General features: G+C 45.2%; 1 protein-coding gene across 2 annotated transcripts in view; it reads left to right on the top strand.

The window, feature by feature from the left end:
* Positions 1 to 23741, top strand: part of PRKCB (protein kinase C beta) — a 375677-nt gene extending 351936 nt beyond the window's left edge. The window contains exon 17 of one of the 2 annotated variants that reach the window (XM_027526433.1): positions 17025 to 23741. In XM_027526433.1, coding sequence (XP_027382234.1) covers positions 17025 to 17183 — 159 coding nt within the window. In that variant the 3' untranslated portion in view covers positions 17184 to 23741. The remainder of the gene's footprint in view (positions 1 to 17024) is intronic. The other variant, XM_027526434.1, reaches the window with a different exon arrangement.
* Positions 23742 to 24480: the final 739 nt, after the last annotated feature.

The raw sequence follows: 24480 nt of genomic DNA, 5'->3' as shown, positions 1-24480 counted from the left end.
CCCTGGTGAGTGTGTGCAGAGTTCCATGTGCTTCTCAGGATATTGAAAGGCGTGCATGTATCTGTCAGTGTTCTTGACTCATGCATGCTATTAAATAGAGTGCAGCAAGAGAAAGAAAAACCACGGGGCAATAACAGAGGATTATATTCAAACACCAGTGAAGGGTGCTATTATTGAAGGCTCATTAAAATAATTTTAAATGGATTTTTTAAAAGTCGTTCTCAGTGCATCTTTTATTGTGGCAGGAGCTGTTCACATGGTATCATGGGAAACTACTGAAATACACTGGCTTCATGTACTGTTTCAGGGTACAAGAGTAATTTTTTTAAATGTGCATCCGATTGTGTCATTCTCTTGCTTAAATCTCCCCCTCCAACCCCCTCCCTCCCGACTCCACTCCATCAATGGCTCTCTGCCCACCCCTGGGATAATGTCTATTGTTCCTCAGCATATATGGCTTTTAGAGTCTTCCTTGAACCAGCCTCTACTGCCTCCCCAGGCTCCTAACTTCAAGAACTGGCACTGCTGAGTGTCATTCAGCTCCTCAAACTCAAAGTGCCTTCCTTCCCTTCCTGGCTCTGCCCATGCAGAGCCAGCCACCTGGGAACCCCGGAGCCGTCCCATGCTCCCTCCCTCCCTAACCCTCCTGGTACCTTCCTCCTTCCTCCTCATCAAATCAGTAAACTGTCACCCACTCAGGGAAGCTCTTGTCAATTGCCAAGTAGAGATCATCTGCTAAAGTCCTATCAACAAACTCATCACACTTTGTCGTAATTGTTCAGTGTAAGGTCTGTCTTTCTGGCGAGACCAAAAGACTGTCTTTTTCAGTGTTGGATCCCAATGCTTAGCATAATGTTGAGCACATAACGGGTGCTTAATAATTTTTACTGAATAAATGAATGATTCAATGAAAGGCTGTCAAATAAGATGTTGCAGTGCACTGTGCTGAGGAACATACTGGATTCTTTAGGGATATTTATTAGAGCACAGAGGGGGTTTTTCTCATGCCCAGCAGCGAAGCTCAAATAAATTGGTTGTTGTGTAAGTTACCCTATTTATAAAGGGCTATAATTTGGGTACTGAATTGTATCTGTCATAGCATCATTTGGTTGTGTGATGAAAGATCTGATGATGCAATGCATGAATTGTTGCACTTTGGATGGGGAGGGCTGTGACTCCCACAGCCTGTCATTGTCCAGCCAATGGCACAGGCATCATGATGTAGCCTAGCAGAGCTTGTTAAACGTTAATATGCGCACAGAGTCTCTTGGACATATGATTAAAATGTGGGTTCTGATTCAGCCAGTCTACAACAGGGCCTGAGATGCTGCATTTCTATGATGCTCCCAGATGAGATACTGCCACTGGATCACAGCAATAGCAGGGGCTAGGACATGGTTCTGTGGGGTGCCACCACCCAGTGAGTGGACTGGTAGATGCTGTTGTAATTGGTGTGCCATGTAGCATGGTGAAAGCTGTACTGAAGGGGTGTATAAGCTTTAGTACAGAATGTTCTTTGTATGTGACTTGGGGTGCCCGGCAGGGTCTTCTGGGTCAGTGTGTGGTGAGTGGGAGCTGCTGGTTTGTGGGTGAAGGGCTGAGTATGTGACTGGGTGTGTCGTGGGGCAGTGGGTTGAGAAGTGGTGTGATCTGGTTCTGTCCTCCAGTGGGGGTGTTATGGATCATGCATTCATCACCTGTTTATTGAGGTTAGGTGCTCTTCTAGGTCATAGAGACACAACAGTAAAAATAATAAAAATCTCTGCCCTTGTGAAACTTAATCTTCTCGAGAGAGTAGGGAAATAATAAACATAGAAATCAGTGGGTATGTTTGTTAGAAGTTGATCAGCGTTATGGAGGGGTGGGCACTTGGAGAGCTGGGTCACAGAGAGGTCAGTTTTATTTTCTCTATTTATTTATTTGACTACATTGTGTCTTAGTTGTGGCACTAGGGCTCAGTAGTTGCAGTGTGAGGGCTCCTCAGTTGCTCGAGATGTATAAGATCTTAGTTCCCTGACCTGGTATCAAACCCTTATCCGCATTGCAAGGCGGATTCCTAACCACTCGACCACCAGGGAAGTCCCTGAGAGGTCAGTTTTAAATAGGGTCGTTGGAAAGTCTCGCTGAGAAAGTGACATTTCAGCAAAGATGGGAAGAAGGTGAGGGAGGGAGTGAGCCATGTGTATATCTGGGGGTGAAAGTGATTTGGTAGTATTAACAGATGCAAAGGCCCTGAAGCAGGAGCTTGCCTGGCACATTTAGGAAGGAGCAGAGAGTCCAGGTGCCTGAGCTGAGCAGGCAAGGGAGAGAGTAAACGGAGATGAGATCAGAGAGGCCATGGGAGGAGACATTGTACAGGTCATTGTAGGATCTTTGACTTTTACTCCAACTAAGATGGGCAGAGAAATAGCTTGATCTGACCTGTTGTGGGGACAGGGGTAGGTTGCTGACCCAGGTGAGAGGTGCTCAGCTCATGGACAGGATGATGTTCTAGCCTCCAAGTTGGGTTCATCTTGGCTTCCTCAGTCCCTCTCCAGTTCCTTGCACCTGGTGGGTGCTCAGTAATTACCCCAGGGGCAGGAAGGAATGGATGAAGAAGACTCCGGACTACCTGCATAATTGCCCTCAGGTATAAAGTGATGGCTGAGTGTTGGGCCTGGTGAGAAGTAGGGTGAACTGATGAAATGGATAGTCATGGAAGCTTCTGGAGTCCAGAGTGCCAGCTTGAGGGCATAGAGCAGGGCATGGTTATCCAGTGGATTATACTTCTGGTCCATGTGAATGACGTCATGACATGGAACGCTCCATGTGCCAAGGTCTGTAACCAGAAGTTCCCACTGGGTGATCAGCTTGGAGTGTGGCTGTGCTGTAGTGGAGGGTGCATTGAGACCACTCTGTGGTGAGCATGTTTTATTGGAGAATTTGTAGTATGAGGTGCTATAGTCTCACAGATGTTAGCAAGATAGGCTAGCATGTGTGTGTTAGTTGCTCGTTCGTGTCCGACTTTTTGCAATCCCATGGCCTGTAGCCAACCAGGCTTCTCTGTCCATGGGATTCTTCTGGCAAGAAAACTGGAGTGGGTTACCATTTCCTTCTCCAGGGGATCTTCCCAACTCAGAAATCAAACCCAGGTCTCCTGCATTGTAGGTAGATCCTTTACCGTTTGAGCTACCAGAGAAGCCCAGGCTAGCATAAGGTCTTTAAATCAAAACGCCTGAGCGAGTGAAGTCCACTGGTGTCTGTGACACCTCATGCAGGGCTCACTGTGAAAACAAGGAAGAGGCCCTGACCTTGGGCTTGAGGCTGCAGCTGCCCCATGGAGGCAGCCCTTGGGTCAACTTGCCCAACAGGCAATGCAACAAATTGAAGAAGGAGAGTAAAGTGTTAATAACAGGGCAACAAGGATGTCCTGTTTCGTTACAGTCCAGAGAGCCTTCATCGCTAGGGTGTGTACAGCCATCTGCCCACTGGTAAATGTGGCTCTATTCTTGTTCTAAGATATATCTGATCATTGGTTCACTCTGGGCGGGAGTTGAGTACAGCTGGGCGGGACATAGACATTAAGAAGAACCCTTTCCCTACATCCTTTCATCCCAGCTGGCCATTGGTTACTATCTAGATGTGATCAGCCTGCTCACCCCTCCTTCCTTCCCTCCCAGCCTCGGTGTCAGGCTCTCAGACTCCAGCCCCCCACGTACAACAGGCTGATGCCAATCATTTCTGCTCTGGTTACCTCTTCTCCAGTCTCACTTTTTGTAAAGCTCTGTAGAATTTTGAGGCATCTGCATATCTGTAAAGTCTTGGAATCTTGCAAACTAAAAAGCAAACAGAAAAACCCAGCAGAGCCCCTTATCCCCCACTGTATTTTATTGAGCCTTTCATTTAATATTGTTTCCAAAATACCGCAGAGGTTACTTACTGGATCGCATACTGTTACTCGCATCTTCTGGGCGTCTAAATGCCGAACTGCTTCAGAGACTCAGTCGTGCTCACAGGACTTGGTTTCTTAGTAATTCTGTCATCTGAAAACACTGTTTATGTAGCTGAGGTCAAAAGCGTCAAGCACTGCTTTAATGAGCTGCAATTCTGTTCATGTGACATTCTCCTCCAAAGCCAATTGCCCTTTACACCGTGTGAGTAAGTGTCTCTGTGTGTGTATCTGAACGTGTGTTTGATGTGCTGACATTTCTGAATTGAAGCCACAAAGCATAACCTTTGTATGTTTGCTATTAAAACTCCAAATTCAAGGCTTAAGAAAGGGAGCTAACTTTGACTTAATATGATTTATTTAAGAATAGAACTTAGCTCCCCCAAGGTACCAAATGCTGAAGAGAATAATACCGTTTTGAATATTAGGATTTAAAATACTTTTTTATAAAAGCTGTACTATTCAAATACACTGGAAAAAACATCGAGCTCTTCCGGCAGAGCCAGGCAACTGTGTTAAGGGCCTTCCAGGCATTACCTCACTTAACTCTCACAACCCTATGAGGTAGGTGTCATTGTCACCGTATTGCAGATATGAGGGCATGAAACTTGGAAAGGTTAGGACATGTGCTCAAGGTCCAGCGGCTAGGAGGTGGAACCATGGATTCCACATGCCCAGTATCTTGCAAAGATTATTCGAAGCACTTGGAGCCCCTTTTAATAAGGTCTGTGATCACACTGATGGGAGAGAGCCATGATAACAGCATCTAATGGTGTCTGTTACATAATAGAAAAAGACTAAGTATTCTTACAGTTCAAATGAATTAAAATTTATTTTAAAATATGGCAACAAACAAGTAGCATATTCACACCTTTTACAATTTTCTGGCAGAATTTTTAAAAGATGCAAATCTGACTTGTTCCTTAAGGCGCTGATTTCGAGGCTGACAAAGACAGTAGACACTGAATAACCCCTGGATACGGGGCATGGCAGCATCTGAAATGAGGCACTCAGGACAGGCTTATTAAGAAGTAGACGTTTCCCCACCCGGTTCTGTTTATTCTTTTGGTTATTCAGAGTGTGGAGTTTGCAGAGATCTTAATCAAAATATTAGGCGACCTTCCTACACTGACTAACAAATAGCCAAGAGTTGTTTAGGACATGCAACCTAGAGTCTGTGTATCTCTTTATCTCCTTTTCCATCCGTCCATGGAGAACCTACTTAAGCTGCGGATTCAGCCGGACTCCCTTTGAAAGATGGTTCAAGTTGACAGGTCCGTGAACCAAATGAAGTTTCTAAATCATTTGCCAGGTGCATGACTTTGAGCTGTCCCCTGGCAGAGGAGGCAATGGTTTGATTGAAATGGTAGGTGGAAAGGCCACATGCTGGGAGAAAGCATGAAGCTGTTAGGATATATCTGGCCATGACCACTGAAATATAACAGCAGTCAAAAACTGAAAATACTTTAGAAGTGGAATTCAGCTCCTCCATGCTGGAGACAAGGAAGCGAAGGCCAAGTTTTGCCCAAGGGACTTACATGGGGAATATGACAGAACCAGAACAAGATAACTAGCCTTCCATTGAATGCATGCAGGACCTTAATAATAACAACTATATATGACAGTAACAATAAAATGGGTCAGCCATATTCTATGAAATTATTCAATTTTAGTAGAAAGTGGAGCACACTATCTAATTTAGTCATCTCATTTCACCTTCACAACAACCCCCTGAAATAGATGCTATTATTACTCACCCTGTACTAGTAAGGAAACAGGCTCAGAGATGTTAAGTAACTTGCCCATGGTCACAAGCCAATTCAATTTGAAATCCTATCAGTCTACCTCCAAAGCTTATATTCTTGCTTCCGTGATGTTTCTTCTTTCATCTCCCAACCCGGCTACACAGATGTGGGATTTGAACTGCTCTTGGTCAAGTCCCGAGTTTAAATACATTCCTGGGGGATGGGCTCTGTTGGGTGAATGTCCATAAAGTCGAGCTCCTCAGTTCTGCTGTCAACCCTGCCCAGGCTGTAATGCTTATCACAGCTCCCCAGAAAGCTGTTGACCAAAGGTTGAGAGAACTCGAGGAGATGAGCCCATGGATCCAGGGAGCCTGGGTCAAGCAGAAGGAATATGGACAGAGAGTCAGCAGAGCCAGGATTCAAACACCAGCCTTGGGAATCTCCTGGCAGTCCAGTGGTTAGGACTCAGCGCTTTCACCGCTGTGACCTGGGTTCCATCCCTGGTTGGGGAATTAAGATCCTACAAATGATGCGGTGCAGTGAAAAAAAAAACCCAACAAACAAAACTTCAGCCTTGCAATTCAGCAGCTGAGTGAAGGTGGGCAAGTAACTGGACCCCTCTGAGCGTCCTCAGTTGTAGGTGCTCTGATCTCAGCCAGGCTCTTAAGCCTTCCCCATCAGTCCCTCTCTGAGTCCCCTGGAAAGTCCCCAAACCTTCTCTTTCCTGAAGGTCCCCCAACTAAAGTTCTGGTCGTCTTGGTCTCAGCAGATAGCCTCATCTCGTAAGCTGAGAGGAAATGGAGGCATGTGGGTGCCCCTGGGTGGGTGGCTTTCCTGCTCTTGCACAGTCATCTTGACCTCTTTGACCTACCTTCCTCTTTGTGTCAACAAACAGGTTCTCTTCATGAAGATGTTCCTTTCTGTTCTGAACCCCCATTCTCCTGTGTCCTTTGCATGTCTACTCTGGCCAGTCTGTGTCCACAGCTTCTCCATATATTAATCAGAACTCCTAGGGTTGCAAATAGGAACCCTGTTCAAACTGACTTAGTATTTAGTTGTGACTGAATCCAGAGTCTGGACCGTGTCAAAAACAATCCATTTTTCTGTATCCCTTAAGATTGCTTTCCTCTCTGTTGACTTCTTTATTCTTCAAAGTTTTTCTTGGGCACATAGCTGCTCCAGACCTACATCCCATTGTTTCTGCAATTCCTGCTGAAAGAGAGCTTCCTTTTTCTAAAATTTCCTGCGGCTTGGAACTCAGTCTTGTTGGAAGATGTTCAGTCATATGTCCATCTCTAAAGCAATCACTGTGGCCGGGGGATGGAATGTTCTGATTGGCCAGATCCAGGGCACCTGTCAAGGGACTGGGTCTGCCCCTGTCTAAAGTGGACATCTTGCAGAGGGGAAGGAGTGGATTCTCCCAGAAAAATAAAGCTGCTCGCTGTGCCTGCAAACCAAGCAGATGCCCACTCTGGCTCTTTTCAGATTCATTCTGTTCAACACAGAAACATGCAAAGTCTCTCATCTTAAAAATCTCTTCCCTCTAGACTGAGATCTCTCCATTCTACCACTGCGGTATCTTTTCGTGCAAACTGGATGGAGTTCTTGCTCCCTCCATTTTTTTACCTTCCATTCTTTCCATGGTTCAGTGCAATCTGGCTTCTGCCCCCACCATTCTATTGAAATCCCTCGCATTGAGTCAGCAGTGACCTCAAAATTGCCTCCTCTCGTAGACTTGTCTTTTCTTTCTTGACCTCGTCAAACTGGGTACTTTGATCTTCCTTCCTTAAGAAAAAAATCTGAAAAGAGTTTAAAACTTCCAGCAGCATCAAAAGCTATGCAGGGAAATTAAGTACCTCCCTGTAGACCCCTAACTAGGCTCCTTCGTTCTTCTTCCCAGAGCCACCCACTGTGATCGGCGTCCTGGGTGAGCTTCTGGAGAGGTCCTCCACCTCACACATGAGGGTGTCAGTGCTCGTCTTCAATTCCCACCCCTCACTTTGTTCCCTTCCATCTTGGAGGTTTTGGTTTTTTTTTCATGGCACTGAGCTGGCTGACTTTCCTCCTCCTTCCACAACCATTCCTGCTTGAAAAATTGACTCCATGGAGAAGTTCTTTCTTTTTTTAAGTTTTTTTTTTTTTTAAATCACCAAAAGCATTTTGTATTGGAGGTATAGCTGATAAACAATGTTGTGGTAGTTTCTGGCAGACAACAAAGGGACTCAGCCATGCACATACACGCCTCCGTTCTCCCCCAAACTGCCCTCCAGGCTGCCACATCACAATAAGCAGAGTCCCATGAAGACTTCTGATGACATTAGAACTTGGAGGACCAAGACATGCCCATGACCCAGAGAGGGAAAGATCCAAAGTGTATTTCTTGTTTATTTACAAGTACAGTTTCTTAAAAACAATCACAAAATGCCCTCCAATTAGGGTATGAAAAACAACAACTCAGAGGTGGCTTGTGAATCTGCTTGAAATGTCTTTCCAAGGGAGTGAGGCTGGGATGGGAGACAGGAGGTATCCCTTTTGTGCCTGGGTCCACATTTTCTTCACTGTCTCTCACCAGGAGCCCAGGGCCCGACCTCACCTGGCTTCCTGCATACTCTGCCAACCTTGGTGGGACAGATTTTTGTGTATTAAGTGCCTGTAACTGTTAACAGTATATTCTGGTGATCTCAGAGAGACAGCAGTGAGGGGTCTTGAAGAGAGATCTTAGTTCCCTGCCCAGGAATTGAACCTGGGTGGCTTGGATGGAAACCAGGAATCCTAGCTGTTAGTCCACCAGGGGCTAGAGGCTTGGAGCAAAATTCCTCTGGCCCTTGTCCCCATTGAAAAATGAATTTCTCAAACAGGCAAAAACTGTAAAAACAGGTACAAAGTTTATTATCAGAGACACAGCATAGCATGTGGGGGAGCACACACGGTGAAACAGTTTGTTTATTAAGACAGAAGAAGCAAGGCAGAGAGACACACCCGGGAGGGTGTGGGCGTTTTCCCCAATGGAGAGGAGCCCTAGTAAAGAGGCAGTTAAATCATTTCTATAGGGCAGTTCTTCCGGATCTTTGCTTACCTTTGGCTGGCTATCTTATTTCTTTTCCACACTTGACTTGGCCTAGGGCCCTCCCCAATATGCTTGCACAGGTTTTGGCCAAGATGGATTCCAGTGCAGAGGCCTGTGGGAGGTTTGACAGCACCTATTATGGGATGGCACCCCCTCCTTTTGGTTGTTTTATCTCTTTGCTCCAGCAGAGCTCAGCTCCTGCCACTTTGTCCTCTGAGTGTCTAGGGAAAACAGATCTCCAAGTTTCTCTGCTGGACAAACTCCAACTGTCCAGCCCAGGGGCCCATCTACCTCCCACTTCACTAGGGTAGGTTGGGGTATGGCAGGGCCTGTAGGACCCCTCTGTTGCCAGGGTACAGCCACCCCCATCAGACTAGCTCACTGGATGGGACTGGCTGAGTCACAACTCAACTGCAGCTACCAGCTACCATGTCAGATTTTTTTAATGTGCATTTTGTCAAATCATTCTCACCGCACCCTGCAAGATAGATCCATTTGACAAAACAGGAAACCTGGCCAAGGGAATTTAGATAACTTGCTTACAGATTATCTGCAGATTGATGGTGCTAAGATTATTACCCAGGTCAACTTAACTTTTTCTTTTTCAGCTTACTTTTAAGTCCATGTCACATGATCAGATGCAATTTGCAAGGCAGTGAGATGTCGCTGACACCCTGTGGTCTCTGGAATCAAGCAGACCAGACTTCGAATCGTGGTTCTCCTCATTTACCTTGTATGACCCTGGCCAAGTTGTTAACTTTTCAAATTTTCTGTTAAGTGGAGATAATCTTTCCTGCCTATCTTATGGATGTGTGAGAATCAAGGCTATAAAAACATAGGCAAATAAAAGGGGCAATTTCTGTTTGAGGGCTAGTTTATTTGAAGCCAGCAGCAGCTTAGGTTTAGGATGAATTTTAAAGGATGGATAAGAATAATATGTTACTTTGTTGACATAGGAAAGCATTTAGAGTATATTTCATCTAGTTTTAAAAAGCAGCTTAAAGTGATGATACATTTTTTAGAGAGTAAAAAGCATTCATCGATCAATTCACCCAGCTATCCAGGACATAGACCAAAATGTTAACATAATGAAGGTATTGGGGTGGTAGAATTATAAAGGACTTTGTTGTTTCTTTCTCTTGGCACTTGTGAACAAGTTGTTTGTTTCTGCATAAATGGATCAGTTGTCAGATCTGAGCGCAAATCTTAGTCAGTTACTTAAGCTCTAAATCTGTTCCTTGTTGTAGAGCAGACTTCATAAACCTGTTGGATTAAATGAGATCATGCTTGTAAATCACTTATACAGTATCTGGCTAAAAATAAGCACTTCATATATACTACCATTTATCCGTTGAACAGCACTCAGTGCCAGCTCTGTATCGGGATCTGAAAATTCAGGTGTGGGCCAATCAGATGTGGCTTCAGCTCTTGTGTGTGTGTGCATGCTAAGTAGCCTCCATCATGTCCAGCTCTTTGCAACCCTATGGACTGTCGCCCACCAGGCTCCCCTGTCCATGGGATTCTCCAGGCAAGAATTTTGGAGTGGGTTGCCATGTCATCATCTATATTCCATCGAGATTGTAAACTCATACAGTAGCTCATACAATCTAGATGGAACTATAGACAATGACAGATACACAAAGAAATAAACATGTAGATCTGGATATTCACACATTTTATTTCCTATGAAAGAAATGAACAGGTTGTTCTGAGAGAGAATAACAGGAAGAGGAGAAAAGAGGGAGCTCCTTGACTTGGAGGTGATCTGGAATCGCTTTTCTGAGGAGGTAGCATTTAAATTGAGACTGAGGAAAACACACATTGCATGTTTTTTAAATGAAAATTTGTTAAAAAAAATGAAACTTGCTATCCAGCACAAAAGACCTCTCTCTTGCCGATTTCTTCTTAAATAGACACAGAGATCAAATATTCCCGATAGTAAGGGACCTTCATTATCAGAAAAGGAGGCTTTAATCTTTCCTTCTTTGCCAAAGGCCAGACACTTTGGAATATTGTCTGACTTTTCTCGGGAGAAAAACCTTGGTCTACAGACAACTTTTAAAAACGATCAAATGTGTGTGTGGCTCTGTCCGTGGCTGGCTGCTGCTCACTGGGTGGGACCCTCCTGCATTCTCCGCTGCGGAGAACCACACAGCCTAAAAAGGATCCCGAATTTCATTGAATTTGCACATTTAAAAAAAAGAGAGATTCCTTTGTCTTTTACTCAGACTGTATGCTTGGGTGTCTTTTCATCAAGACCTAGGTTCGGTTCCTAAAGATGCCCTGATGTCTTGATGGAGGCTGGGCAGGAAGCTCCCCTGTGCCACTGGCCTCACGTCGTCAAGCCCGGTTAAGCAGCGAGAAGTATGGGGCAGACCCTCATCCTCTTCTCCAGCGTTGTCTGTGGCTGATCTCTTTTCATTTCTGTTTCTTCCCTGGGCTCTTTCCTTCTAAGAAGCAATATCTTTCTTTTTGATCCCACTCAGCTTAGATGTCACCTCCTCCAGAAAGTCTCCCTGGACTTCTTCTTTCTCCCTGAGCTAGTCTTCTCAGGTTCCTCACCTCTGGACTCCGTGGCAGCACGTGTCACACGGCTCCATGCTGTCCATGTATGCATCTGTCTCCTCTGCTGGACTGTAAGCTCCGTGGTGACAAGGACAGGGACATCTTATACGCCATCTTATATCTGGTACCCAGCAAATCAGTAGATGGAAGATGCCCATTTAGATAAGCAAATATTAGCCTTCGTCATCATTCCCTTAGCACCAAAGTACACACTAGGACAGCTATTAGGGAAATCTTAGGGTTTTTAACTAACATGAAGCTCATTAAACAGCACCAGGCAGCTTTTAACAATTTGGTTAAATATTTCCATTCCCTTTATTCCTATTTCCCCCCTTTTCTCCACTTCAATAGCTCCCTCATTTAAAATGGGCTTTGTAGGGACTTCCCTGGCAGTCCAGTGGTTAAGACTTCGCCTTCCAACAGAGGGGGTGTGGTTTGATCCCTGGTCTGGGAGTTAAGATCCCACATGCCTCATGGCCAAAAAATCAAAATATGAAGCAGAAGCAGTATTGTAACAAATTCAATAAAGACTTTTAAAAAAATGGTCCACATTTTAAAAAAATCTTTAAAAAGATACTTATTAATAATACTACTTGACTGTTATTTAAATTTTCAAAAACACAAAAGCATAAAAGGTAGAAAAATCAAACAGTCTGTAACTCTCCCAATCTCTACAAGCACATATATAATACACATGCAGATAGTATGTCCACATTTATGTCTATAATTTATAAAATGGGAACATTGTACAGTTATTAATTATATATAACTGTTATTTGAGATTCTTCTACATCTTATTTTAATTTTTAAAAGTGTTTTGCATGGTAATACATAAAAATAGTTATATCATTATTTATTCAACTCTTTTCCCTATTGGTCAAGAGTTGATTTCAAAAAAAATTTTTTTTCCCCTCTAACAACTCTTTGATGAACACTCTGTCTCTTGAACCTCGGAACGTGGGACCTTAGTTCCCTGACCAAGGATGACGTGTGGAGTCTTAACCCCTTCACCACCAGGGAGTCCCTTCTTGTATTTCGATGGGCTAAACCCAGGTGTGTAGAGGAGGGCTCCAGGAAAAGCTCCTGGAGGAAGTGACTGGAGACAGAGGATGTGTAGGCAATGACGGGGAACAGGGTGGGAGGCAAGGCTTCCTGGTGGAGGAGACAGCTTGTGCTCAGGCTTGGAGGTGAGCATGCATGAGCGTTCCAGGAACTGGGAGGATTTCAACACAGCTGGAGGGTGTGTTGGGGATGGGAGCTGGGCTAGGGGAACGTGGGCAGTGAAGGGGCTGTTGGCCAGGTGACCAGCGCCGAGTCCTAAACAACCTGTAAGCCATGCTGAGGAGTGTGGCTTTGGGCCATGGGGAGCCACCACAGACAAGAGCAGGAAAGTGACATATCCAGGTTGGCACTTTGAAAGATCTCTGTGGTTGCTGTGACTGAGCCAACTCCACATTTGACAGCTAGACTTGGAGCTGTTATTAACACAACGAAACAGAAATTAGAAGGAAGGGAAGAAAAAGAGGGGGGGAAAGAGCTCACATGTAACAGTTCACAGATAACATTTTCAAGTGGTCTTGGCTCTTAAATTTGGGGGCTCAAGTGAACACATCATGATCCTCACTCCCCTTTCCAACTGTGGAAGAGGTTCCATGTGACTTTAAATAACCTAGTTGGCTTTGGCCCCCTTTCTGTTCCAGGAGCCCCAGTGATGACAAGGGGGTTGGGTGTTCTTCTGAGTGAGGCTGAAGCGTTCCCAGCCAGAGAAGCAGGTGTGGTCCACGCTGCGTTTGTAATTAGATCCCAGCCGCGGAGCTGCCCATTCTCCAAGGACACAGCAGGCGCAGAGCTGATCGGGCTGTGCCTCCCAAGGGCTGACGTCTCCATTTAGGGACTGCTCCTGAAGCTAATGGGCAGTGACAGCTCCATTTTAAAAACACGGAAACACTTAGGGAGGCTGTGATGTGCCAGGCTCGTAAGCTGCTTATTAGCAGGGAAATCACGCTCCCTCTGTATTGTGCCTCCTTGGTTAACCCCTGTTCCTGCATCTCCTTTCTGCGATCTCACTTAAAGATTTCATTGTTCTCTAGGCAGTGGGGGGAGTGATGGGAGAGGAGGCCGCAGAGCTGCCAGAAGCTGTTTCTCTGTCTCCCATCACAGCCTCTGGGGAGGCCCCAGCAAAGCAATAGCCTTCTGGTGTGGATGGGAAAGGGATGGGTTTGGTTTTTTGTTTTTTAAAGAAAAATGGCCCCTGAAGACTCTCTGTGTCTCAGCTTCCTGTGCTGGCTGGTTGGGGTCCCAACACCCAGAAGCACCCACAGGGCTGCCTTGTAATACGCCATCCCACTCCTCCAGGCCCTGCCGCTGACATCTCTTTGTGTTTTCCAGCTCCATCCCTTCTTTTTCCACAACAGCTCCCTCTTTTTCCACAACCCTGTCCACCATCTCTCTCCTCTGGATGATCGCAACCATCTTCTACCCTCCCCGCTGCCTCCACCATCAGTCTAGTGGCCACTCCTTTCCAGTCCCAGCAAGGGGACTCCTGTCTGACCTTTGACATCTCCACTGGACTCTCCAACTTACCACAAATGAAACCAAGGCTCCATTTCTTTAACCAAACATGCTTTACCCCAGTGTCACCCACTCACCAAGTGGCTCAGACCACAAGTCTTCTCATACCCCACAACCAGTCCATCAGCAAATCTTATCAACTCGCAATTCAAAGTAGACCCCTCCCCAGTCAAAGGCATCTTCCCATCTTCCCCACTGTCGCCTCCCTCCAGGCCACCATCCTCTCTTGCCTGGATTATTGCAGCATCCTCCTGATTGGTCTGCTTCTACCTTTCCCCCTTGTTCACCCATCAGTCTGTTTTGGACACAGTCCCAGTGACGTTGCTGTCAGAGCCTGCCTCCTCAGTGCTCAGAATTCTCCAGCCGCTTCTCATCAAGCTGATCTGAAAAGCCTCTGTCTTCACAGGGCTGGCGTGGCCAGCAATCTGGCTCCTGGTCCTCTCTTGAGCTCTCAGACCCCTGCTTGCCCCTTGGTCACTGCTCTGGCCACACTGGCTTCGTGGCTGTTCAGTGACCATGCCCAACAAGCTCCTGTCCTGGGTCCTTTGCCCTTGCAGTTCCTTCTACCCAGAATGTTCTTCCTGCCAGTGTGTGCACAGCTCCTCCTGGCTGAAGGCTTGCCAGAATGTCACCTCCAAGCTGACTCATTTATCAAAAATGGCCTCATCTTCACTCTTTCCCCCTGACTCTGTTTTTCTTAATGTCACTTATTTCCATCTGGCATTATTATTGTTTTTGTTGTTTGGGGGGAGTTTTGGCCATGCAGCCTGGCTTGTAGGATCTCGGTTCCCTTGAGCAGGGAGGGAGTCGGGGTGCCGGCAGGGAAAGAACCAAGTCCTAACCACCCGACTGCCAGGGAATTCCTCATCTGGCATTAAAATATACATTTACAGTTATATTTTTATGTATTTATTGATTGCCTTTCTTCTCCAGTAAAATGTAAGCTCTGTGAGGCATGGATTTTCTATGATTTACTATTAACACAGGGCCTGGCATGTAGTAGGTACTCAAGAAGTGTTTCATGAATGAGAAAATGAATAAACAGTGAAAGGATCTGGATGGTATTCCTGACCACACCGTGTTGACCTTGATGGCAAAAGTTTTGTGCGGACAAAAGTTTTGCCCCACTGGCCAGCAGAAAAACCCTGAGTCTTGGTCATGTGGTTGGGAGTCCCTTATCGGTACTGAGGCCAAGCTGTCAAAACAGCTGAAACAATTTAGTTTGGAATAACTAATGTGCTTCTCCAAGTCTGACACGAGTCTTTAAAAATGCAAGGCTGTTTCCTCAATGCTTAAAACTTCAACATCATGGAAACACACCATCATAGGAAGTGGATACTGTCTGGGAGGAATTGTAGTGGAAAACGAGAACCAGCGATGCTCACAGCTCTGCTGTGTTGATCACTTACTCAGTGCCAGGCATGGTGTCAGTCACACACGGGATCTCATTTTATCCTCATCAGAACCTCATTTGAGAAAAATTAGAGTTGTCTCTAGTGTACAAAAGAGGAAACTGAGGCTGGAAGGGAGTTGGCCAGGGCTGCACACGTAGCAGGCAGTGACGCCAGGATTTTAACCCATGTCACCGTTACTCCACTCTGGCGGTCATTCGCCAGCCCACCAACCATTTTGCAACATGGCACTGGGAGCCTGGACTCTGACAGACAAACCTGGCTGACACAGTGGCTCTGCTATTTGTTAGCAGTGGGACCCTGAACAAATTACATCACCTCCTTGGCCTCAGTCTCCTCATCCATACAATAGGGATGGCTGTAATACCCACTTCACAGGGTCTTTGGGAGAATGAAATAAAAGTAATACAAAGAAAGAGCATTCTAGCATGCCTGGAACATACAAAATGCATAATAAACATTAACTGTTATAATTATTAGTGTCTTCCCAAGTGGCTCAGTGGTAAAGAATCCGCCTGCCAATGCAGGAGCCGCAGGAGACTCAGGTTCAATTCCTGGGTAGGGAAGATCCCCTGGAGAAGGAAATGGCAGCCCACTCCATTATTCTTGCCGGGATAATCCCATGGACAGAGGAGCCTGGTAGGCTACAATCCATGGGGTTGCAAAGAGTCAGACAGGACCGAGCGACTGAGCATACACGCACATCGCAATTGTCATTACTCCCACTGTGTTTTTAGGTTGTTTGCTTCCTGTAGATACTGAAACACTTAGAGATTTCATGCAAATGGGTTTGCTGGTGAAGAAGGAAGAAAATCAGGCCTAGTGACTCAACTCTTCTCATTAGATGGGGACTGATGTGTGCATGTGTATGTGCTCACACGTGAGTGAAGAAATGTACACACGCACACACACATGCGTTACCACTCTGTCTCAGACCAGGACCTTTTCATAGAGAAGGACAGCAGGAGGCATGAGAAATGGTGATGGTTTCTTCTCGAGAGCTTGGGGAGATCCCAAGCACTGGGTTGGCTTTCATCCCACACCCTTCATTCCCATCTGGAGGCAGAATGGCTGCATTTATTTCCTGGTACCTTGTAATTAAGGGTCAATGACTTCTCCCTCCAACCAGGGCCTCATAGTGGCCCTGCCATTGCAGCCACCAAACCCAGGTCTGGATGTTTCTCTCCATTAACTGGAGCATGTAAACTCTTATATCTGTGGAGTTGGAGAATGTCTCCAGAGATGACTGAGAGCCAAAGGACAGCGCTTTAAGGGACCTGCTGCTTAATGTTGGGAATCTCCAAGGTGAAGTATAAACAAGTCACTACTTCAAATCTTGTACCACAAAAAATATCTCAGGGACCTTAATCCCATCTCCTTCAGGAATGAGCTTGGCCAACTCCTTAGGGTGGAGTTGGGAGAACATGCCACATGCCACCATCCCCACCATCCCATGCTGCCATCCAGCTCCTGACTGCCCAGAAGGACACCACGGGCAGCTCATGAGCTCCAGGAACTGAAGGTCGGGAGCCCAAGGTCACCTGCCAATCCGTGGTCATGAGAATTTTGCATTTTATGTTGCTCTCATTTCTGATCATCGAAACAATCTCTCCGAGGTAGTGAAAGGGAAGGGCTTGGAGAAGCCACACCCAGTTTCGTTTGGTTCTGTTCTGTTTTCAGTTTCGTTTAGTTTATTTTTTCCACCCACCACAAATTCTTCTCTTCCCCTCTCATAGTGTGGGCGAAATGCTGAAAACTTCGACCGATTTTTCACCCGCCATCCACCAGTTCTAACACCTCCTGACCAGGAAGTCATCAGGAATATTGACCAATCAGAATTCGAAGGATTTTCCTTTGTTAACTCTGAATTTTTAAAACCTGAAGTCAAGAGCTAAGTAGCTGTGTAGATTTCCGTCCTTCATTTCTGTCATTCAAGCTCAACGGCTATTGTGGTGACATTTTTTTGTTTTCATTGCAAAGTTGCATCCATGTTTTGTTTGCTGATGAAACTAGAGTGACCATGTTTCAGGACCCAAATGTCCTCAGGTAGTTTTGGAGCATCTCTGTGAGATGGGATTATGCAGATGGCATGTTGACAATGTGGCTGCATAATTAGCACATTATCAAAGTCCTTGTAGCATTTATTTTCCCCAGCATGTCAGCGATGTAGATCCAGCGGGGACAGAACATGCCTGCTTTCTCCCCCTTGTTCCTGCACTGCCATTCTCATCCCTTTTCCAACGCCAACCATCCAATCTAGATTTTTTTTCCTGCCAAACAAGTGGATAATCGGATGCTAGCAGTATTCTCCCGCTTCCAGTCCTGGAGCTTGGCTTGTATCCAAGTAGATGGTTGCTTTGCCTTAGGGGGAATTTCCTCCATTCTTCCTGGTTTGGAGGCCCCAGGAGCTTTGGGGAAAAAACATGCTAAAAATAAAATTTTATTTGTTTTTTTTTTTTTAACTCAAAAATTAAGAAGATTATTTAAGTCCTTTTAAAATTCCAAGAGTGTGCTTTTAGACAGTTTCAATCTAAGGGCACTTCCAGGAGTCATAAGGCAACCAGCTTGGGTGCTACCTTAATGCTGTAATTTCTGGTTCCCTGTGTCCCCCGATCACCTTCATCCCCAAACTACTTGAACAGGGCATTTGGACTAACTCCCTGAAAAGACATGGTCACTTTAGCAAAGTCCCAAAGGGCCATGGTTTTACATTACATTTCAAACTTTATTTGCTTTGGGGTTTTATTTCTGTTGTTCAAATGCAAAAAAAAAAAAAAAAGTTACTCACTTTTGTTACACATGCTTTGAAATACGTGTCCAGATGTTATTAACCACAATGACCTGCTTTGATTTACCGAGAAGACGGCTCTAGAGCCTGGCAGACCCATGCCTGCTCAAATGGGATTTGTCTAGGTTTGTTGCTGGCTTCAGAAAGCTAATTAAGTGCTCTGAGAAAGACACCATGTCTTGAAAGCATAGACAGTTGTATTCTTCACTTTGATGTTGTTTTGCAAGATGTTTGTGGAAATGTTTGTATCTGGATATCTGTTATGTGCCATTTTTCTTCTAGCATCGAGATACAATAAAAAAAAAAAAAAAGCAAGAAAGAAGAAGAAATACTATTTCAAGGAAAACGGCTGTCTATGAAAAACATGGACCCAAACTGCAGAATGGGGCCTCCTGAGGCTTCAGGACAGAAAAAAATTAAAGCCAGATCTTAATCTTGGCCCCAGTGTTCAGCCAGTCAGAGAGACTGAAACTGTGGATCATTTAGGGACTCCTGGGGGCCTTTGATGGGGTGGGATGAGCTGGCTGGGGGGGTCTCAATGAGATCAGAGCTCAAGGCCCACATTCTCACCAGAGGCAAGTTTAGGGGCCAGTTAGGGGCAGGGCTGGGGCTGCTGAGTTTGTTATCAAAATCACTACGCCTCTCAGCTCAGACTCATCCTTTCTAGCAAATAGCTTCACGAGCCCCCAGAAGCCCAGGGAAACCCCTTGATTGGGGAAATTCCGTTTCCATCTGAGCAGATGAGGACAGCAGGTGGTCCCCCATCCCACCTCCTGTCCCCCGCTGTCCTCAGGCAGCCCTGAAGGCAACTCTTGTCACAAGTCAAGTGATTTCCGCAAGCGCCAGGGCTTCTAAGAGACCATCAAGGGAACTCAAAACACTTGACAAGTGTCCTTGAAGGGAGACTTCTCATCTTTAAGAAAATTGTGATTTGATTTCTACTTGGGCAAAGCCCCCTGCTGTTCACTCCTTTCTGCCTGCTCTCGTCTCCTTGCTGGGGGTGTGGGGACCATCCCTGTGGCCACTGTTGTGGGTCACAATCTAGATGTCAAAGGAAGCAGATGGGAAGCCCTAGCTCTCAAGCTTAGGAGGCAAGAGAAGGAGGAAAACTGGGGAAGACCCTCCTCATTGTATTGTTGGGAAACCGGCATCAGGAAGGAGGAAGTGACTTGCCCAAAGTCAGCCAGTTGGAATGCAAACCCAGTTTCCTGAATCTCCGTACGGGTCTCCCTCCTCTGTGACTGCCGTCTCTGAGCCATGCCCACCAACAGACAGCTTATTTGAAGTCTTTCATCTGGCTGTTGGGTCACCAAGCCTTTACTTGGATATACTCTCAGGAAGATTAAAACCAAGGAGAAACATTGGGCCATCGACAAGTCATTAGAGACAACTTTAGAGAACAACGTAGGATGGGTGAATAGATATAAATAGATAGGTAGATAGATAGAGATAAATAGATATAAATAGAAAGAATATACTGTGTGTGTATATATATATGTATTATATTTACTGCACTCTACATTTTCCAAATTGCTAACATTATTTTTCAAAAGTTTAATAGTTTGCAGAAGTAGATACTCAAGCCAAAGCCTCTGTTCCCCTAATACACTGAGCTGAGAGTTGTTCAGGGAAGCCTTCTGTGAAAGGGAGGGATCATTAGAATTCTTGCAGTTGCCTATTCCATCAACATTTCAAGTGCAGAGGAGACTGAGAAGCAGAGCTTTCAACAGATGTAATCTCAGCGGAATACTTTGCAAACACATCCAAGAAAGATTTTTAAATTAATTTTTGTGATTGTGCATGTATTCCACCCTCCTTTCAGTCACCTAGCCAGCATTTAGTGAGCACTAACTGTGTGCTGGGCTCTATCCTAGGTGGCAGAAGCATGGTGGGGAGCATGAAGATGCAACCCAGGAAGGTAGTCATTAAACAAGTCATTAAAAGCACGATATGATCTAGAGATAACTCATCTCTAGGTTAATCAGGGAAGACTTCATTTAAGAAAGGAAGAGTCATCAGAAGACTTTGGGGTTCTTTCTCTCTGGAGACCACATTGGAGGCTACAGGAGATGCAGCAGCACCCTCTCGACCCAGATTTCTGGTCCAGTCCTATAGTGCCAAAGTGGGGAAAGAGAGGCAAGAGCTGGGGTGTGTTTCCTTCTAGAAGGCCAAAGACACAGTCTCCATACTTGATGCAATCACAGAATCATCAAGATGTGAGCTGACAGATGCCTGTGTGATAAGAGGGAACTAGTTTCAGAACTCAGTTCCAAGTCGTTAGTCCAGATTCCTTTCAGGCCCTCAGGAGACACTGCCCCTGGCTTGATACCACCTGGTTCTTCTAGATGAGACAGCTTGATGCTTTCCAGAAGAACTTAAATTAGAGGGTCGTTTTGTAAAAAGAAACTAAGAAAATCCAAAGAAGCCTAAACACAGTCCAGGGTAGTCATGGCTAGTTGTCTACCAGGATCTTAGAATCCCTCTTTCCCTTTGTTGGACTCCTCATTGACCTTCTCTTCTAAGAAAGCACAGGGCCACGGTCAGAGTGACCATCTTGGGGAATTACTAGGAAGCCAGTGGAATTAGTGGGGCTTCCCTACTGTCTCAGATGGTAAAGAATCCACCTGCAATGCAGGAGATCTGGGTTCAGTAATCTTCCTGGGGTGAATGCAACTATTTTCATGTAACTCCAGATACTATCACCCTGGAAAGGAATTTTCCCAACAGAGAGGCCCATTCTTTCCCAACTTTTAGGGTAAAGTTCAGGGGTCTTTTCTATTGAGGATCTGCCCACAATGGCAAGTCCTGTTTGGATCATGTGGCTGATTGAAGCATCACCAGTACAACAAATGGGGTAGGACTTTAATAATTGAGGATGATGCAAAGGGAACCTCTGCTGGATACCCACAGGCAGGGAAAGCCATGCCAGGGGACCTGAAAGGAGGCAGATGCCTGTCTTCTAGCCTCAGGTATTCCCAGGGCCCACACCCAGCCCTGGAGCTCTCAGATCTTGAAGGAGCCTCACACAGTTCTATCCATATTGGGGCTCACAATGGATAAGGGCCCATCTGAGTGACCCACAGAATCAGTGGGAACAAATTCCATTATTTTGCTCTAGAGTGAGATCTCTAGCTTGGGGACAACTGTGAGTTGTCAGAAGTCAAGAGGCTCATCTTTCATTAAGTCTTCATTCATCTATTCACTCATTCAGCAAATAATCATGGAAGGCCTGCCATGTACCAAGTCTTGGCACTGGAAATATACAGACAAGGACTTTAGCCTCCTGCAAAGAGGCAATAAATAATCATGACAGTTTCTGACAGCAGCAAGTACAATGAACACAATTAGAAAGATGTTTAAGTATGACTAGTGGGGTTCAGGGAGGGAGGCACAGACAGTATTAAAGGAAAAGCTGGCATTCAAGCCTTTCTCTGAACACAGGAAAGAATGCATTCAGTGCCTGGGACAGCACAGGACAGGCTGGCAGCTGGCAGGATGAGAAAAAAGTAGAGTGGGTGGGGCATGGCAGGAGATGCCTACCACCCAAAAATCAGCTCCACCACTATCTTCAGCTCACTCCCCTCTGACCACACCTACTGAATTGAATTCCTCATATTCCCCTCACTCCACACCCCCACACATACACCACAAGAGTAAGTGGGGAACTTCGTAGGAACATTTTACCCATCTCAGTGGAGTAGTCAAAAAGAAGGCATTCTTGTGAGAGGCATTTTGCAAAGGACAATGAGGCCAGCAATGAGAAATCCTTGTCAGTCAGTGCCCTTTAGGGGTTAAACCTAAAGCAGAGATAATGATCAGCCAAACTCTAGCAAATCAGTCAGTTCTCTCCCTTCTTGACAATCTGACACCACTCTGGCTTCAGCCAGGTAACCTGCCCAGTACCAGTGAAACCCATGTGTTATCCTTGGTTGTCCTTGCAATACACCAGCCATCAAACTGTCCCCCAGTCAGAGAGGCTAAGATGAAGCCTAATTGGGAATCGTGTGGTCAGGTAAAAGTCACCACCCCGCTGTGCAATCTTGGGCAAGTCACTTTACCTTCCTGTGCCTCAGTTTTCTCATATGTCAGAGCACTGGGGCAAGGAGCTCTACCTGCCCCCAGGTGGGTGGTGAAGATGGGAAGATCATAGGCTGGAAAGGACCCTGAAGAGGTGAGAGCATCATACAGATGTGAGATCTTTTCATGAGCCCACACTCTGACATTCCCTGGTGAAACTTGGCCCAAACTATATTTAGTAAACTGGAGACTGATGTCCCCTCCGCACCCCCACCCCCCCAAAATGAAACTCCAGACTAACTAGGAGAATGGAATATTTTAAGACTGTCTTTCCAGACTGAGTTTGTTAACCAGATGCATCATCAGAAGACCTCTGATGATCATCAGAAGAACCTCTGGCTGATGAAGACTCAGATTCTAGTCTGTGGTTGGATTTCTGAGCATCCCTTCAAAGCCTCGATTGCACCAGGGAATGTGGGATGGATAGTGATCCCCTCCTTTCGTTGAGCAGTGATGTGATGTCCCCATTCTTGCCACTCTGCCTTCTGGGGATGAGTGGTTGTGAGCTCTTCTCCTTTTTAAAGAAAGAAGCCTCCTAGCCACAGGGGGCGCTCTTGAATGATTTTCTCCTGGACGCTCTACCGCATGACTATTTCTATGACATTATACCTTGTAAGAGGTAGATTCCAACTCATCTCAAAGCCGAAGAAAACAACAGACACATACACACACCATATTTTCTGGCAATCCTTAAAGAAAGTCAATGTCTCGTTTCCTTTCTTAGAAAATTTCCACAAAGTCTTCTCTCCAGAAGCCAACATACGATGTGAAATGAAAGCCAGGGATTAGTATTGCAGTGCAGCTGCTAAAACCGGTCAGCACAGGGCTTCTCCCAACTCTGCCCATGAGACGTCATCAGCTTCCCAATAACTGGCATGTCTCGGTCACATTTCCTCCTCCTTATGCCATGTTAATGTGTTTGCTTTCCATTTGACAGAGAGACAAGCGAGACACCTCCAATTTCGACAAAGAGTTCACCAGACAGCCTGTGGAACTCACGCCTACTGATAAACTCTTCATCATGAACTTGGACCAAAATGAATTTGCTGGCTTCTCCTATACTAACCCAGAGTTTGTCATTAATGTGTAGGTGAATGCAAACTCCATTGTAAGCCTGGAGTGTAAGACTTCAGGCCAAGTGTATGTATCAATTCTAGTCTTCCAGGATTCATGGTGCATATGCTGGCATTCCACACATGGAGAGCTTGTCCTAGAGGGCTTTTCTTTGTATGTGTAGCTTGCTAGTTTGTTTTCTACATCTGAAAATGTTTAGTTTAGAATAAGCGCTTTATCCAATATTAGAGGTACAATTTTCCAAACTTCCAGAAACTCATCAAACAAACAGACGATGTCAAAACTAATGTGTCTGATACCAAAATGCTTCAGTATTTGTAATTTTTAAAGTCAGAAGCTAATGTTCCTGGTAAAAGTTTTTACAGTTATCCTATAATATCCCCCTTGAATGCTAAGCATGACTGGTATTTTTAAAAATTGTGAGTAAGCTTTGCAGTTACTGTGAACTATTGTCTCTTGGAGGAAATTTTTTGTTTAAGAATTGATACGATTAAACTGAGTTAATATATGCCAACTCTTGTTTACATGTCTGCTTTTAAATACAGTCTGGTGCAGGGGTTACAAACTGGGAAGTCATAGCCTGATCCCATAGATGAGTTTCGTTTCACTTGCACAGAATTTCATTTAATTGAAATTGTTGTCAACATTAAAAAATGGAATTTTTCTGTAGATTTCTGGACTTTCAGATTCAGTTGAAAAAAAATCAGAAGACTGGCAGCACTGGGCCTATATTTCCATGTGGAAATAATTCAACAGAACTGAGAAATGGCCATCTCTTTAAAAGCAGTGCATCCTCTCATTTTACCACAGTCTCCACCACTCTCTATTGTCCTACATTCTCATCCACTTCCTGGATGCTGTGGCCCTTTGAGGTAAAGATCTCTGCTATTTGCCAGTCATAGGTTTCATGACCTTAATACTTTCCTGTGCCCATAATTAGGGTATCTGGCCAGTCATCCAGTTGAGTGGTTGGTATGTAGTCAGTCCTCAAACACAAAATACATGATACAGTTTCATGACAAAAGTCAACAGGAAGGTTGGCATCAGGACAGAACACTTCTGTGGTCTATGAGGATGTCACTCGCATTTGTGAAACTGCTTACCTCGTAATATTTTCTGCTATGAGGACGTCACTCGCATTTGTGAAACTGCTTACCTTGTAATATTTTCTGCTAGTCCCATATCTGTAACAGACAAAACAAACAGGGGTTTACCCTTTTCTCAACAGCCATACTTGTCCAATGAAGCCAGAA

Source organism: Bos indicus x Bos taurus, chromosome 25 (genome assembly GCF_003369695.1).
Source record: "Bos indicus x Bos taurus breed Angus x Brahman F1 hybrid chromosome 25, Bos_hybrid_MaternalHap_v2.0, whole genome shotgun sequence".
In the NCBI taxonomy this organism is placed as follows: Eukaryota; Metazoa; Chordata; class Mammalia; order Artiodactyla; family Bovidae; genus Bos; species Bos indicus x Bos taurus.
Note: the sequence above shows the minus strand (reverse complement) of the source record. Positions and strands in the feature narration are given on the sequence as shown.